At 39.4% G+C, this 14501-nt stretch overlaps 1 protein-coding gene across 7 annotated transcripts in view; it reads right to left on the reverse strand.

Moving 5' to 3' along the window:
* SORCS1 (sortilin related VPS10 domain containing receptor 1) overlaps nt 1-14501 on the reverse strand; it is a 291500-nt gene that overhangs the window by 19665 nt on the left and 257334 nt on the right. For all 7 annotated transcript variants that reach the window (XM_080597281.1, XM_080597283.1, XM_080597282.1 and 4 more), the window contains 5 exons: nt 12545-12731; nt 7140-7273; nt 5365-5488; nt 4283-4395; nt 945-1076 (listed from right to left, as the gene is read on the reverse strand). In XM_080597281.1, coding sequence (XP_080453407.1) covers nt 945-1076; nt 4283-4395; nt 5365-5488; nt 7140-7273; nt 12545-12731 — 690 coding nt within the window. The remainder of the gene's footprint in view (nt 1-944; nt 1077-4282; nt 4396-5364; nt 5489-7139; nt 7274-12544; nt 12732-14501) is intronic.

Here is a 14501-nt window from a genome sequence, read left to right on the forward strand (position 1 = left end):
TACAAAGAGAAACACTAAATCCCTTCTGCCATCCAGTGGATTAGCAGGCATCCAATAATGCTGAGGGTTTTACCATAACACTGAGGCTAAGATTTGTGAGCTGATGACACCCTCTACCCCAATGCTCATATAGCTTACACCGACATGGGGTATATCTGCTTGGGTCACTGACATGCTGTGTGGGGAGGCAGAGCTACACTCAGGGATAATTATCTTTATCTCTAGAACCTGAGATAAAGTGAGAGCTATGTCAGGATTTCTGCCCAGCACAGTGTTTAACTGTTAGTCATAATCATGGTAGGCCCACTCACGGGCAGAATCTTTTGGGTTCGCAGGTAGTTATAGTTTCCTGTTCACCACAACCTTCATTCAGTCTCATACCAAGAGAACATACAAGAGTGACTGAATTCCACTTCTAGCATTATGAAGACAGCAGGCAGGATAATCTAACCCCACCCCTGTGTCTTAAAGTCAATGAAATTCTGATCTTCTCAGGTCTACCACCCAGCCTTGTCCTCCAGTGTTTGTTCAGATTCTTAACAACCTCATAAACTTGGCCTGATGAAGCTACTCCAGTACATGTAGGCAGGAATAATCCCCTAAATCCTTTCTGTTTTTTTGCTACTTCCATGAGGTAGAACAGAATTTCTGTTCTCTTGTAAGTAAGAGAATGTGACATCATGCAAATTTATGCCAATTTAACATTATTGAGGTGTACCAAATGGGAGTCTCCACTCTCCACTCCTAAATATACCATCAAATCTTTTTACACTGCTAGGAAAAAGAAAAAAAAAAAAAAAAAGGATATAGCACATACTACAGTCATTGTTTAGACCCCTGTAAATCCAATGCAATTATACCATAATTTTTTCTAACCTGTCTTGGAAACCCCATATACATAAACACATGTAAACATATACTTCTCCAAGAAACATACACAATACCTGTTCTAGGTCTTCTGTTTTTCTTTTATTTTCTGCTGGGGCATCTTGATAAGGTAAAATGAAGAGTTCAGCAGATGTGGGCAGACCAGGGAGCACTGCGACCAGAATATGCTTGCTTGAAATACCTGTTGCCTGACACATAGACAATTAATGGACAGATAAACAGCAGGGATGGCATCGAGTGCTCACAACTTCTTTGTGAAGGCATCACAATACTTACACAAATGACATAAGGAACATCTTGTACTACAAGGAAAACCTTGTTAAAATCCAGCACAGGCAAAAGTCAGGGAATAATAATTTCCCAGTCTAAGTTTTTTTACCGTGTACTCCAGTAAAATATACAGAGTCCTAGGGCAACAGTGATAATCAGACATGCTGAAAGGAGCTGCTAAATAACGGTCACATATGGTGTGATATTTGTATCTAAATTTAGCTATTTTAAAGTTGTATCTCTATTCTAAGTTGGTCCCTGAGGTTCTGTATTTAGTCAATGGTAAGAAGCAGTATGTTAAAGGGCAAGGTATGTGGGCTGAATTGCACTCTAGAGGTGTGATTAGTCAAAACAGAGCTTAAAAGCCTTGTGGAGACTCAGGGAGAGAGAAGAAGATGAATCAGATTTGAATCCCAAAAGCCAAACAAATTCTTATAGCTCACATCCTGGGTCAGTTCCACAACTTAATGAGGAACACTTCTTTTTTTTTTTTTTTTTTAGCTGTTAAAGATTGTATTAATCTGCAAATTTTTAGTTTTTTTGTCTTGTAGACTGAAAATCTTAAACAACCATTTTATACCCAAATCTCTCTTCAATATAAAATTAGCCAAAATTCAGAAAAGAAATACCCCATAGTCATCACTACCAGGGCCACCTCTGTGTACAGTTTCAGCTGCTGTTATTGTGGCATTAGACAATTAGATTGTAGTGTTCTCCAGTAAATGAGCTAATTGACCTTCAGGAATTTTTATGGGGCAAAAGGAGGAGAAACATAGTTTCCTGAATCTTCCGCAATTTCCTTTTTGTGTTGTGGATTATCCAGCATGTAATTTAAATCTCAAGGTTAGATAAAGGTACCTCTTTTAAATCAAAGATTTAAATCTTTGGTTTCCAAGTGCTGATGTTGGTAGGTCCCTTCCCAGGAAAATAAAATAAAATTTAAAAAAATAGAGTGCCCTTACATAAGGGCAGACCACAGCAGCTGGACACAAACACAGAGAATTTCCTGCAGTCAGGACATGAAACAATCTCAGACATTAATCAGATTTAAGACTCATGAATTCTTCTCCCTAGTAGTTCACAACCCAAGACTTGGAGCATCTATTCTTTCCAGGAAATGATGGACGGAGGATGGGATTTCAGCAAAATTGTGATTACAGATCTCCATCATTTGAGCTAATTCTGTGACTATTCCACATCTTACTGCTCACAACTCAGTGAATACCATGCGGAGTTACGAAAAAAGGAACCCTTCCCTTCCACTCCTTCCACTGTATGACATGGAAAAGTACAACCTTCTGTTGCTGTTTTTTTGTTTGTTTGTTTTAATGGGAACTTAGAAGAATAATTATAACGATACAAAGGTTTTGTATATTCTCTGTAGTACTCAAGTACTCTGTAGACTGCTGTATTATTTCTGCTTGCCTAAAAGATTATTCTAAGATGTCAAGAAAAAGACATAGTATTACCAGTTAATGTAAACTCTTCATTTTCTGAGGCTGGGAATGATTTATTATTTTTTTTTAATCTGGACTGCTCAGTTTGTTCCTGTCTTCTTCATCAAAAGTTGGAGACAGGACTAAAAATCAATGATGTGAGGAAATAATTATAATTGTAATACAAAAGAGGATATTTTGTGATAATCTGAAATTATCCCTACTTACAGAGAAGATCAGATTTTAATAGAGAACTACAATTTCTTATGCAGAATTTTTATCCATGTCTGTAGGACTCTGTAATAAGAATGTAATACTTTAATAAAAGTTCATAAAAATTCTATAACACAGCTATAATTTTCTGTTAAATTATTTAGTTATTCAACTTATTTTTATACAGTGTATTTAATTGCCATCAAATCTATTGGTTTTAACTTCAATTTTTATAAGAATTTCTCACAAAAGGCTTGTTTAAGGTGAATCATTTAGCTACATAAAAGGGGATAATTAGCTATCAATTATTATTTTTTTATAAACTCAAACAAAAAAAAAGACTGTTTTCACTGCTCTGCTTTTGGAACATAGCCTTGGTACTGTGGTTTTATAATCCTTTTTTCATGGCTTTATTTTCTTTTATTGAGTTGTTTATATTCTGAAAATTCATCTGGAAGATAAATGGAGCCTTGAATACTTGATACAGACATAAATAAGTCAGAAGAACAAGCTTCAGAAAACTGTTATTTTTTTTTTTTCTTTTCTCCTTTCCACCTGTCTTTTGAGGAAATTGAAGAAAAAAAAAGAAGAAAAAAAAAAAGCTCCGTAAGGATCCAGACAGGTTTTCAGCTTTTTTTTTTTTTGTAAATAGTACTTCTCAAATTTTAAAAGAACAAAAAGTTTGTAGATTCTATTAACAAGCTTATGTGTTCATTTGTGGCATCGTTTATGCAAAATGACTAAAAAGACACTGCACGCTAATCAGGTGAACACAAACCTGTTTCAGACAGTTCCTTCCACTATTTTTCTGCTGAGCTGAGAAGCCCCAATTGTTTCTTTTAATGTATCTCAGCCTCAGTTTGAAATCCACATCTTCAGCCAAACACTAGTTTTATGACGCTATGTTCAAGAGTTAGAGAAGGAACTTCAGAGCTGCCCCACAGTGTTGCTGGGAAAAATAGCATCCTATCCTGCCCCACGAGCCTCATGCTATATGAAGGACATAAAGCACTTCCTGAGGTGCTCTTCTCTGTAGTGAAATTTGTTTTGGTTTTGGTCTCCTAAGCTTCCTACAGCATATTTGCAACTTCATTAGAATAGTACACCCACTGCTGTCTAAGAACAGTAGTAAAAGAAGTAAGAATTGCAATGCAACAGTAAAGACATTTGTACAGCTATAGGCAGATATAAGCCGTTCGTTTTCTATATGCCATTTTCCCATGAATATTCCATATAATGTGCTGTAATTAAAAAAAATAAAAAATCAACTGAAGGCTGACTCTTAGCACCAGCTTGTCATAGGATGCAGTAATTTCACCTAAAATTTAGGAATCTGGACTCAAAACACTGGCCTAGCCTCCTTTTATAGTTGGTAAGGACAAAGACATACCTTGAAATAACACTGTATCCAGCCCTAATACAGGCAGAAAGCAGAAATTAGAGCCACTATAAGGAAGATGATGCACGTTACTTACCTCCACCAGGGCTCTCTTGACTACTCTACTAATGTCCCTCCTCCACTCCGGGATATCTGGATTGTAGTCATCCAGGTTTGGGGAGAATGACAACCGCAGGGACTGAAATTGCTCTGCAGATAGAATGACATGGTGTCTATAAGTAAAGACTGTGAATATCTCCTGGTGCCAAATGAATGGCAGAACCTAGTGAAACTTGTTGCGGTTTGTCCTTTTCTTTTCTTAATCAATCTGCAGGTGATGCACACACTGTCAGAGAATCTAGCAGTGAATCTGAGAGATTCACTGAGAGATTTGGAGAATCTGAGAGATTCACTGCTCGAGTGTCACAGAACTGAAAAAGGTAATAGGTCCTTACTTTAATGGATGAATAGCACTAGAAAGGGAGCTGTGTTGGGAATATAAACGATATTTTAATCTTGACCTCTGAAGCAGGCAAACCCTGAGAAGGAAGCTGTGATTATACTCTCACAGACATGCTCCAAACATTTGAAATCTTAACTGGACAGGGACAAAGGTGGGGAGAGGTCTAGACTTGGAAAAAATACTTCTTAATCTTTGATTTTCTTTAACAGAGATGTTCAAAATGATCATTTTAACTATTTAAACTGGGATTCTCAGTGGTTCTTAGATTACGGCATCACACCATACGGCATTTGTGAATCCTATCTGCTTCTGAGGCCTGAGTACATCAAATCAGGATAGATTTCAGTCCAGAACTATACCACACTGCATTGACTTATTTTTTGAGCCAAGAAGCTTCTGCATCAGTAAAGAGTCCTGTACTGGCCAAGATGGGGGAACACCAGCTTGCAAAATGACCTAAAGTCTAGATAATTGTGTTGGATGACAGACATAGTGGGCTCTGGGAAAGAGATTAACATTCTGTGGTCATCTCAGTCTGAACTAATGTCAGTCAGTGGCCTTCAGAAATCTTATGCTGAGTTGATACCACTGGAACTGAGTTTACAATCTCACTCAAAGGATCCTGGAATAACAACCTTATGTTGCTGCCAGGTAACCTGGGTCTCTAGCTCTTGATTATGGAGAATCTTATGCGAAATGAAATTGGAAGGGCTCACCATACACAGCAATGGTCTTTGTGTCCTGAAGAATGATGTTTCCTGCTGAGACCTGAACAGTGATGGTGTTTATCCCTTCCACAGAAAATGTGAATGTGATGCTCCCTTCCAAAGTGATCAGTGGCTGCAAATACACCAGAAAAAGAGAAAATAAATTAATATGGCTGTGAAGGAAAATCAAATAGTTTGGCTCTCTAGCTTACTGGGATAATTTTGGAAACTTAGCTTGGAAACTTAGACATAGAAAGGGTCCTGTGACATGGAAGCCAATTTTCTGGAGTAGGCTCAGGGATCCAGATGATGTCTTCCCAGAGCTCAGAGTAGGGTATGTAAAATTTCTAAAGGAGTTAGGTTTTAAGATCCCAATATTCCCTAGCATCTGTCTCCAGGAAACTTCCCACTTAGCAGGATGGCTGTTCTGGATCCCCTGTTAAAGTGTCTTTTGCTGCAGAGAGGTCCATATGAGGGCCCATGAGACTCACTGCTCTGGTGTCACACTCCCCCAGGTCTAGCTGTGAATGACCTGGTTAAGATCACTTTAAGGAGGTTGTGACAAAATCAGGAGGCAAATCAAGATTTCTCAGTTGCTCTCTTGACTTCTTAGACATGGAGACATTGTTTTTGGAAATTGATGGGTTTTAGAGAGGACACAGATCTCCTCACCTTGCTCTACAGTGCAGATTAGTTTATCAATGAGCCGTGCCCCCTTTCTGCAGCCTTTGCCCTACCTTCTATTTTCACTTATTAATGAACTCTGGATGAGATCTTCAAAGCACACAGTATTAAGTCAAACTGTGTTCCCATTGTAGTCTGAAGTAAAACTCTCACTTAAATGAGAACAGAGTTAGACCAACTCTGATCACTTATGAGCTTAGTAGATCAGAGGGAAGGTTAAAAGGTGACAATCACAGCCTGTAAGTACCTCTAGGGGGAGATGATATCTGATACTACAGAGAGTTCTTTAATCTAGACACAAAGACGTAACGATCCAACAGCTTGAAACTGAAGCTAGATAAATTCAGACTACAAACACAAGGCATATGTTTAACTCTCAGGATAATTAGCTATGGGGAAATAGTTGAGGGAGAGGGTAAGAAAGAAAAGCAATGAATCCTCCATCATCTGAGGGATGTCATTAATGCAAAACAACCAAAAAAAGTCAGATTTTGCTTTAATCAGAAATAGTTAAATAAAGCAGGAAGTACTGATGCAATCCTCTGACCTGCATTATACAGAATATAACCATGTGTGGTTGAAGGTCCCTCTTGACTCTACAAAATACATGAGAATCTTTCCCCTTAGAGGTTAATTAGGGTCTCTGGGTAGTTCAGCCTCAAAGGTACGTACAATAACTGTTATAATGCCTGTGCAGATTTACTAAAACTCTGCAAGCACAGAGAAGCAGAATGTGGTGCATGGAGTTTTCAGCTTTTATTGCTGCTGTTGAAGAGATGCGAGTGGGAAAGTACATACTAGAAGTCTTTGGGACTTTGGTTCTCTACACCCACCTTGGGTGAAAATGCAGACAAACCTATTTGCAATTTGCATGAAATGCCAATAAACCCTATAGATAAGTCACAGCAATAATTACAAAACAGTTCCAACAGTTTCAACATTGGTACATCAAAGAACCAATAATTAGTCTCTGTCTCTGGTTTACAATTTTCTTTTGTGTTTGACTATTTAGAAGCATTTCCAGACCCCTCTTTTCCTTCCTTCTCAGTCAGAGAGTTCCTCCCAAATTGTTTTTACCTCAGTCCATAGGGAATACAAACCTCCGTGTTGTTTCCAAACCACCAGACATAAGTTAGTGTTCCCACTTGACTTGGCCACAGTACTGCTGTGGCATTGACCTCCTTGTTCTTTGTGGTGACAAATGGAAGAGATAAGTGAACATGTTCCAAGGGACCTGCAGAGACAGAAACAAGAGGTGAGTCCTCCCCCTCTGTGAAATGTTGACTTGGTAAGAGGGGAGACCTGAGGCGACACCCATTGGTTAGAGGAAGAGGCGATGTCTAAATTACCGTGGGGCATGGCATCTAATGTCTTGGCTTGGTACCATTTGTAGAGAGGCAAGCTTAAATCTGTTCCACATAAAACAAGAACCATCCCTGTACCTGGAGCTGAAAAACTTGGGCTCTTTACTGCATGAATATCGCACACTTACCACTTAAACAGTAGGGGCAGACCCCTATTATGTGACTCTGCCCTTCACCAGGAAGACTTAAGAATGTGCAGGACAAATAGCTTCAGTGGACACGGAGCATCTCTGAGGATGCAAATTGCTATGGTTTGGAAAACTTCAGCAATATTGTATCTATTTATACCAGATGAAATTTTGTCTGAATATATCTATTCATTGAGTGCCTTCATTTTAATGTTACCCTATACTCCCTCATTTTCCTCAACAAACACTTTTATTTCTTTAGTATAAACAGAACATAATTCATTTGACAAGTGACATTATGCCCAGAGTTACACACTTCCCATCTTCTGGAGACAGATGGGCCTTTGTTGTTATATCTTGTCCTATAGATTTTTATTTTTTTTTTAATGTGTTCTGACTGTTCACTTAGAGAACAAGACAATTGTCCAAGGAATGACAGAGAAAGAAAAAGAAAGAATCCCCAGGTGATACGGGGACATGGGTTTCTAAAACAAATTAAGGCCACATCCTGCATCTGTGAGCTTTCCAGTGCTGACAAGCAGAAACCACAGCGTTGGAGGATCAATTGCATTGTTCATATGGAATTGAGATACCCTGCTAAAGGATCTTTTATATTCCAGGAAAGGATTTTTCAGAAAATATCCTGTGAATATATCACCACTTAGACCTTGCTTTTCAATGTGGAGAAACACTATACATTTTGGAGCAAACACTCTATTACACTATAAATCACACATAAGCAGAGAGACATGGAAAAATTCTCCCAAATCAGACTGTATAACTAAGGCCAATATCAACAAGGACCACTCTTCCTGACTCATTACTAAAAATGCAGATTTCTCTGGGACATAGACACAGCTGCTGGTTAACTTGATGCAGCCCAATTAAGAGTCAGCCATGATCAGAATAAGTAAAGCCTGCTATAGACCAAACTGTGGCTCATTTTTCCTTTGATAGTCAGCAGTCAACACTCTTCTTACAAATTCTTGAGAAGTCAGAATTTCATCCGTATGATTTTAAACGAATTCCCCTGCTCCGGGACATTTCTGTGACCTGGCCATGCCTGCTCTCACAGCAAGACACTAAGAACTAAAAACCACCAGCTTCCCAGACTGAATATTTTGCAGCTCTGGTATCCTTTGGGATATTTGCCAAATGCCCAGTGTCAGCACGGACTTCTAAAGGAATGCATTTCCAAACACCTGATGCAGTAACAGCAGTAACACTGGAGCCCATGTAAAATTTAAACCGCTCAAATGTAACTACACAGCTGCTCTGAATATGGCTTAAATGACCCAGCCCTGCGGAGAACACCCAGCACCTTCTCACACCTGCACCATCTGCCAACTAGGAAAGAATATGAAAAAATGTCTCAAGTCAATTCTGGCTTTGCATTTATTTCTGTGCAAACAGCTGATGGGTCAAAGCGGCTGAAATGCTGAACTATTATCTGGCCAGCAGATGGGGATAGCTCACTCTATATAGGCCCTTAGCTGCTAGGAGATTGCTTCCTCCCAGGTAAATTTGATGAAAATGCATTTCTGAGCTTCATGCAGGGCCATGGTGACTACAGCCCTTCATCTGCCCCAGGAAAAACTGTGTACGAATCCCAGAGAATGGTAAGGAAGAAGCTTCTCAAAAGGCTCCCTTGGAAAAGTGCTGTTATTCTGAAGTATTCAGACAAATGCAGAATTAATGTCTCGGGGGAATTTTTAACCTGTTGTTTCAGAGACAGCCTGTTGGCTGGAGAAGCACTTTATATACAATTTACTGTCCATGCACCCCAAAATGCTCCTTCCTCACAATAATCTGCATTTGTGGATCCCTGGGCCAACTGTAGCAAAGGTACTGCTCCTGTGCACCGGCCCCAGGGCTGCAGCAGGGTGAGGAGGGCACTGGGTAGAGGCTTTACTCTGATCTTGGAGATCACAAACACTGTGGTTCAGTGCCTGCAGCTTCACCCTCAGCAAGGCTTTTTACAGGCTGATCACAGGCAGGGAAGGGTGTTGGAAGGCCCAAGTCTGCACACTCATGTATCAACCCTGTAACAAGGGGTCACCCAGTTACTGCCCCTTTCTAAAACTCTCCGGGTGCTCAGGCTGCACATTGCTTTTCTATGGATCTGAGCAGTACAGTGTGTGTCTTATTGTCAGGACATGCATTTTTACAAAACTCCCAAGAGGCCAAAGCCATGCTTATACACCGCAAGCAAAATAAAGCAGACTGGACCCCTTACTAGAGAGCCAAGTGACAATGCAAGCGTTTCAATAGTATTTAGATGCTTTTGTGGATACAGGCATCAGACTCTGGAAGGGACTGGATTTACTGTATATCTCTGGCCTCAGCCAATCTGTTGTTAGTCAGAATGGACTACGCTCAGTTTGCAGCCTGTTCTGAGGTCCCTAAATCTTCACACAGAGAGAGGTGAGAGACATACTTCTGGGATGTGGCTTCTCCAGGGGGTCAGGTGTCTGCTGCAGGCCCTGCTGCAATGATCATGCAGTACTTAAGTCCTGTGTTGGCTTCATCACAACACAGAAATTTACATTTTATCAGCTGCTAAGTTACATGAACACATGTGGATATTGTTTATTTGTTGTATGGCTAAAAAAACTAAAGCAGTTCTTAAGCCTTCAATGGCTTGAGAAAATTGATTAAAACTGTTTTAACCCAGAAAGCCAATATGAGCAAGGGTGAGGGCTGGGCCCCTGCCTTCTTCTTCCATTTTGTTGTTGCATGAGAAAGCAGTTGTTGCTTCATGTGGCCTCATTAGTGTGCAGATAGGCTAAGCATGTGCAATGGTCCCTGTGGAATCATCTCTTGTCAAACAGCAAATAATTACAAACCCTGATCACAGAAGGCTGTCAGAACCTTCTGTGAAATATCAACTACCAAAACACTTCTCCATTTGATTCCAATGACCTTTTACAGAGTGAAAAGAAAATGAAAAGAAAAGAAAATGAAAAGAAAATGAAAAGAAAGAGAAAGAGAAAGAGAAAGAGAAAGAGAAAGAGAAAGAGAAAGAGAAAGAGAAAGAGAAAGAGAAAGAGAAAGAGAAAGAGAAAGAGAAAGAGAAAGAGAAAGAGAAAGAGAAAGAGAAAGAGAAAAAAAGAAAGAGAAAAAGAAAAAGAAAGAGAAAAAGAAAAAGAAAGAGAAAAAGAAAGAGAAAAAGAAAAAGAAAAAGAAAAAGAAAAAGAAAAAGAAAAAGAAAAAGAAAAAGAAAAAGAAAAAGAAAAAGAAAAAGAAAAAGAAAAAGAAAAAGAAAAAGAAAAAAAGAAAAAGAAAAAGAAAAAGAAAAAGAAAAAGAAAAAGAAAAAGAAAAAGAAAAGAAGACCATGGCTTCTGTTGAGCTGACTTTCACAACTGGCAGCAGAGGGAGGAGGATTTCTGCAGCCTGCTAAGTTTCCAAGCACAAGCAGGAAGGCAAAATGGAATATGACTCCAGAACCTCTCTCTACTGCAAACATGGGCACTGTCTACCGCACCAAATCTGTACAAAGCAAATCTGTACTTGCTCAGTTGCCAAATAAATTATGCAAAAGCATATAAATATCTATACTGAGCAGAGGTCCTTTTCTACTCTATACGGGATGATACTTTAAAACAAAAAAGAAACAAAACAAAACGGTAGCTGTCTAAAAGCTGAGAACTTACCTTGACTCACCAGAGCATTAACACAGAAGTGGTATGGGCTAAGTCCCCCAAATAAAAATAAATAAATTAATTAAAAATGATAATAATAATTAAAAAAAAAGCTTGATAATAATCTGATTTATCAATACAGTTCTTTTTTTGCAAGATATAATTATGAGTTTTGCAAACACATGGCACTGCTGAAGGATTATGTGACATAAAAGTTTGCCACAGGACAATATCAGGTTAGGGAATCATAAATGGTACACCTTGGTCATGAACCTAAGGTCTTTTTAAAGGAGATATTTGTTCCCACTCCCCTAGTGCTCAATGCTCACTCATAAAGCTGCTGTCTCCCACATCTACCACTCCCACTACTCCCATCTGCTGATATGACTGTGCACCATTAAAGAGCTGCCCTCTTCCCCTGAAGAGGCAGCTGCTTTCGTGCTATATGAAGTAACAGCAAAACTGGAGTTAAAGTACATGGAATGTGCTAAATTATCTAGAGAGTATGTAGAGTTACTTTAGTGGAGGCTAAGTGATATTTTGTAAGCACAACTTATATAAAAATAACTAAGTTTTGGATTTTTCTTTTTTTCCAGTAAATCTGCCACAAAAATACACAGTCTAAAATAAAAATTATTAACCAAAAAAAAAAAAGGAAAAAAACACCATATAAAGCAAATTATTATTATTATCCGTGTCTCCCCCCCCAAGTCCATTAGGGATATTACAAAATTCCAGTAACAATTCAACCTTTTGGTTTCATAAACGTGTGGCAGAATAAAGATTAAAGAACACACTGATGGTTTTCTGCAAGGACTGAGATACATTTCAGTGGTAAATCAGAGACTGGTGAAGTATAAAAAGGTTGAAAAGAACAGCTAAACAGCAATGTGAAGATAATATTTCTTCTTGTTATACACTTTAACACCAAGATTTTGGTTCCTATGACAACAGAAAGACTGAAATGCACTGGTTTGCATCCCAAATGCAGCTGCATTTCATTAGGGGGCAAAACACATGCACAAGGTATAAGTTAAGGCTTTTAAAAGTGATTAAAGATCCTGAATGTCTTTATTTTTGTGGAACTGTAAACATGCTACTGACAAGGCATTTCAGAAAGGGCCGGACACTCCTCTGAGGTGTCTCAGATTAGACCACCCAAAATTGAAGGTAAAATATGGTTCAAAAAGCAAATGTCATTCTTCCCTGTGTCTCTTCTCATTCTGGAGTCCTCTGCTGAAGGACAGATAAACACTCGTCATCTCCCATCAGTCCCCTCTCAGCTGCAAAGCCTCAAACATCATCTCTAAGAGAAAATGATATTTTTTTTGAAGAATCACAAAAGCTAATAATCATTATGAACATACATACACGTTACATGCAGGTAGAGGACAGCATTGTCAGATCCCAGGCTGTTTTCCACCAGCACGGTCACTCGGAATATGCCCACGTTTTGGTAAATGTGCTTGATCCCATCTTCTGTTGAGCTGAGATTAGCATATGAAACAGCGATGCCATCTCCAAAATCCACCTGAATGAGGGATCTCTGAAGGTCTCCCTGTGGCGACAGAAAAGAGAAAGGGTCAAAATAGACTCTGATCTTTTTTGTTTTTTTGTTTTCTTCTGGAAGAGATCTCCTGGCACATCAGTCCACAGTCTGATGCTACCAGAGGAAAGGTGGGAACTTCATCTACCTGCTCATTAGAAAGTGGAGAGAAAGTGACAGTTCTTGAGGTTGACTTGACTGCACCATGAAGGAAGTATTATCAAAAGTGTGTTCTGTAGCTCTGCCTTCTTAGCTGTCAGAAGAGCTAGGGGATCTTCTGGAAAACATACTGGCTCCTTCCTCTGGGTTTCCTTATTGTGAAGTTGTGTGTTGTGGTGGGGAGCCGTTCTCATCTCAGCAAGCACTGAGGACATGGGTAGCGACTGAGGTTGCCTCAGGAATCTTTGGAACAACCCACATTGTGCGTTTTGCATTTAAAATCATAAAAAGTAGATAGATAAAACAAAGCAAGAAGGAACTTTGAGAAGTCCTCAGGGAAGGGTTAACTATATCAAAGTATATCAAAGTTAAAAGAACCACTTCAGCCTCACATGATAACAACGGCTTACAGAAACTTATGACTTGTGCAGTGGCTTGATTAAAATGACCTGGATTTATGTTTGCTTCAGAATAGCTACCAACACTACTAATACTAAATGGGTCACTTTGTCCCTGCCTCAGAAGAGAAGTGCTAATGAATTAACAGGGCTGATTAAACTCTTATCCTTCTGCCTAGAGATTATCCTAGCAGAGAGGGTTTGTAGTGTTACTCAGACTGCCACTTCGTGACATCAGTCTCCTGGACTGCCAGTCTAGCAGGCTTCAGAACTGTTGCAATAAATCACAATAAATAAATAAATAAAATTCACAGCTGGGGGGAAAAATGCTAAAAGAAAAGCCAGGGATATCAGGGATTTGTATTGCTCATGCCAGACACTTTAATATGAAGCAATCCTAGAACTGGTTTTAATCTTCTGCTTTTGAAACTGAATTCCAGCCTGGTCCGTGCAGTTCCATCAAACTCAACATCAGAATCACCCAGCCCTAAAAAGCATTTTAAACCCCAAAGAGGTTGCATTTCATTATTCTGTTTTACAGGCAAAAAGCAAATTTTTGATTTTTTGTTTGCAAGCCAGTTTAACCCACTGAGAAGTGAGTCACAACTGTTTTAAAATAATAAAAACAATAAAAATAATTCCAAATAATCCATGTGTCACACACTACAAACACCTGCAAGCCTTTCCTATATCACAAGGCAGTGATATGCCCATGGTGAGGGCAGCTTCTGACAGCCAAATCACTGCACAGCCTGCACTGACCTGTATAGCAACTGTGGCTGCTACAGATCCTCTCCCTTTCAGGTGAGATGCGGTATCTTGTCACAATTTTAAGCATTCTTGCTCCTTTTGAAAGTGCCCCTCAGTGGCTCTGCATGATGCTTACGTGGGTAAGCTCACGCTTGCTGCCTGTTGCCATGGAGCAGTTTCTTCCACAGGCCGATGCTGGAGCAGCTGCCACTGTCTGGAAGAACGCTGCTAAATTAATAGCTGAGGGCAGTTCATAAAACTGGCTGAAAGGACATTTAATTTACTTTGGTTTGGTTTCCTTCCCCCCCTCCACTCCACCAAGACAGTCCTCTGGATGCCTAACTGGAATGAAAGGTACCCGTGTAAATGGTTGGCATCGGGCAGGTTTCCACATTGGAAAGGGAAATGTGTGTGTGTGTGTGTGTGTGTGTGAGGGAACTGTGACAGAACGCTTCCATTCAGCATGTTTCCTCAG

The sequence above is a fragment of the Anser brachyrhynchus genome (genome assembly GCF_964034855.1).
Source record: "Anser brachyrhynchus genome assembly, chromosome: 6".
NCBI lineage: Eukaryota > Metazoa > Chordata > Aves > Anseriformes > Anatidae > Anser > Anser brachyrhynchus.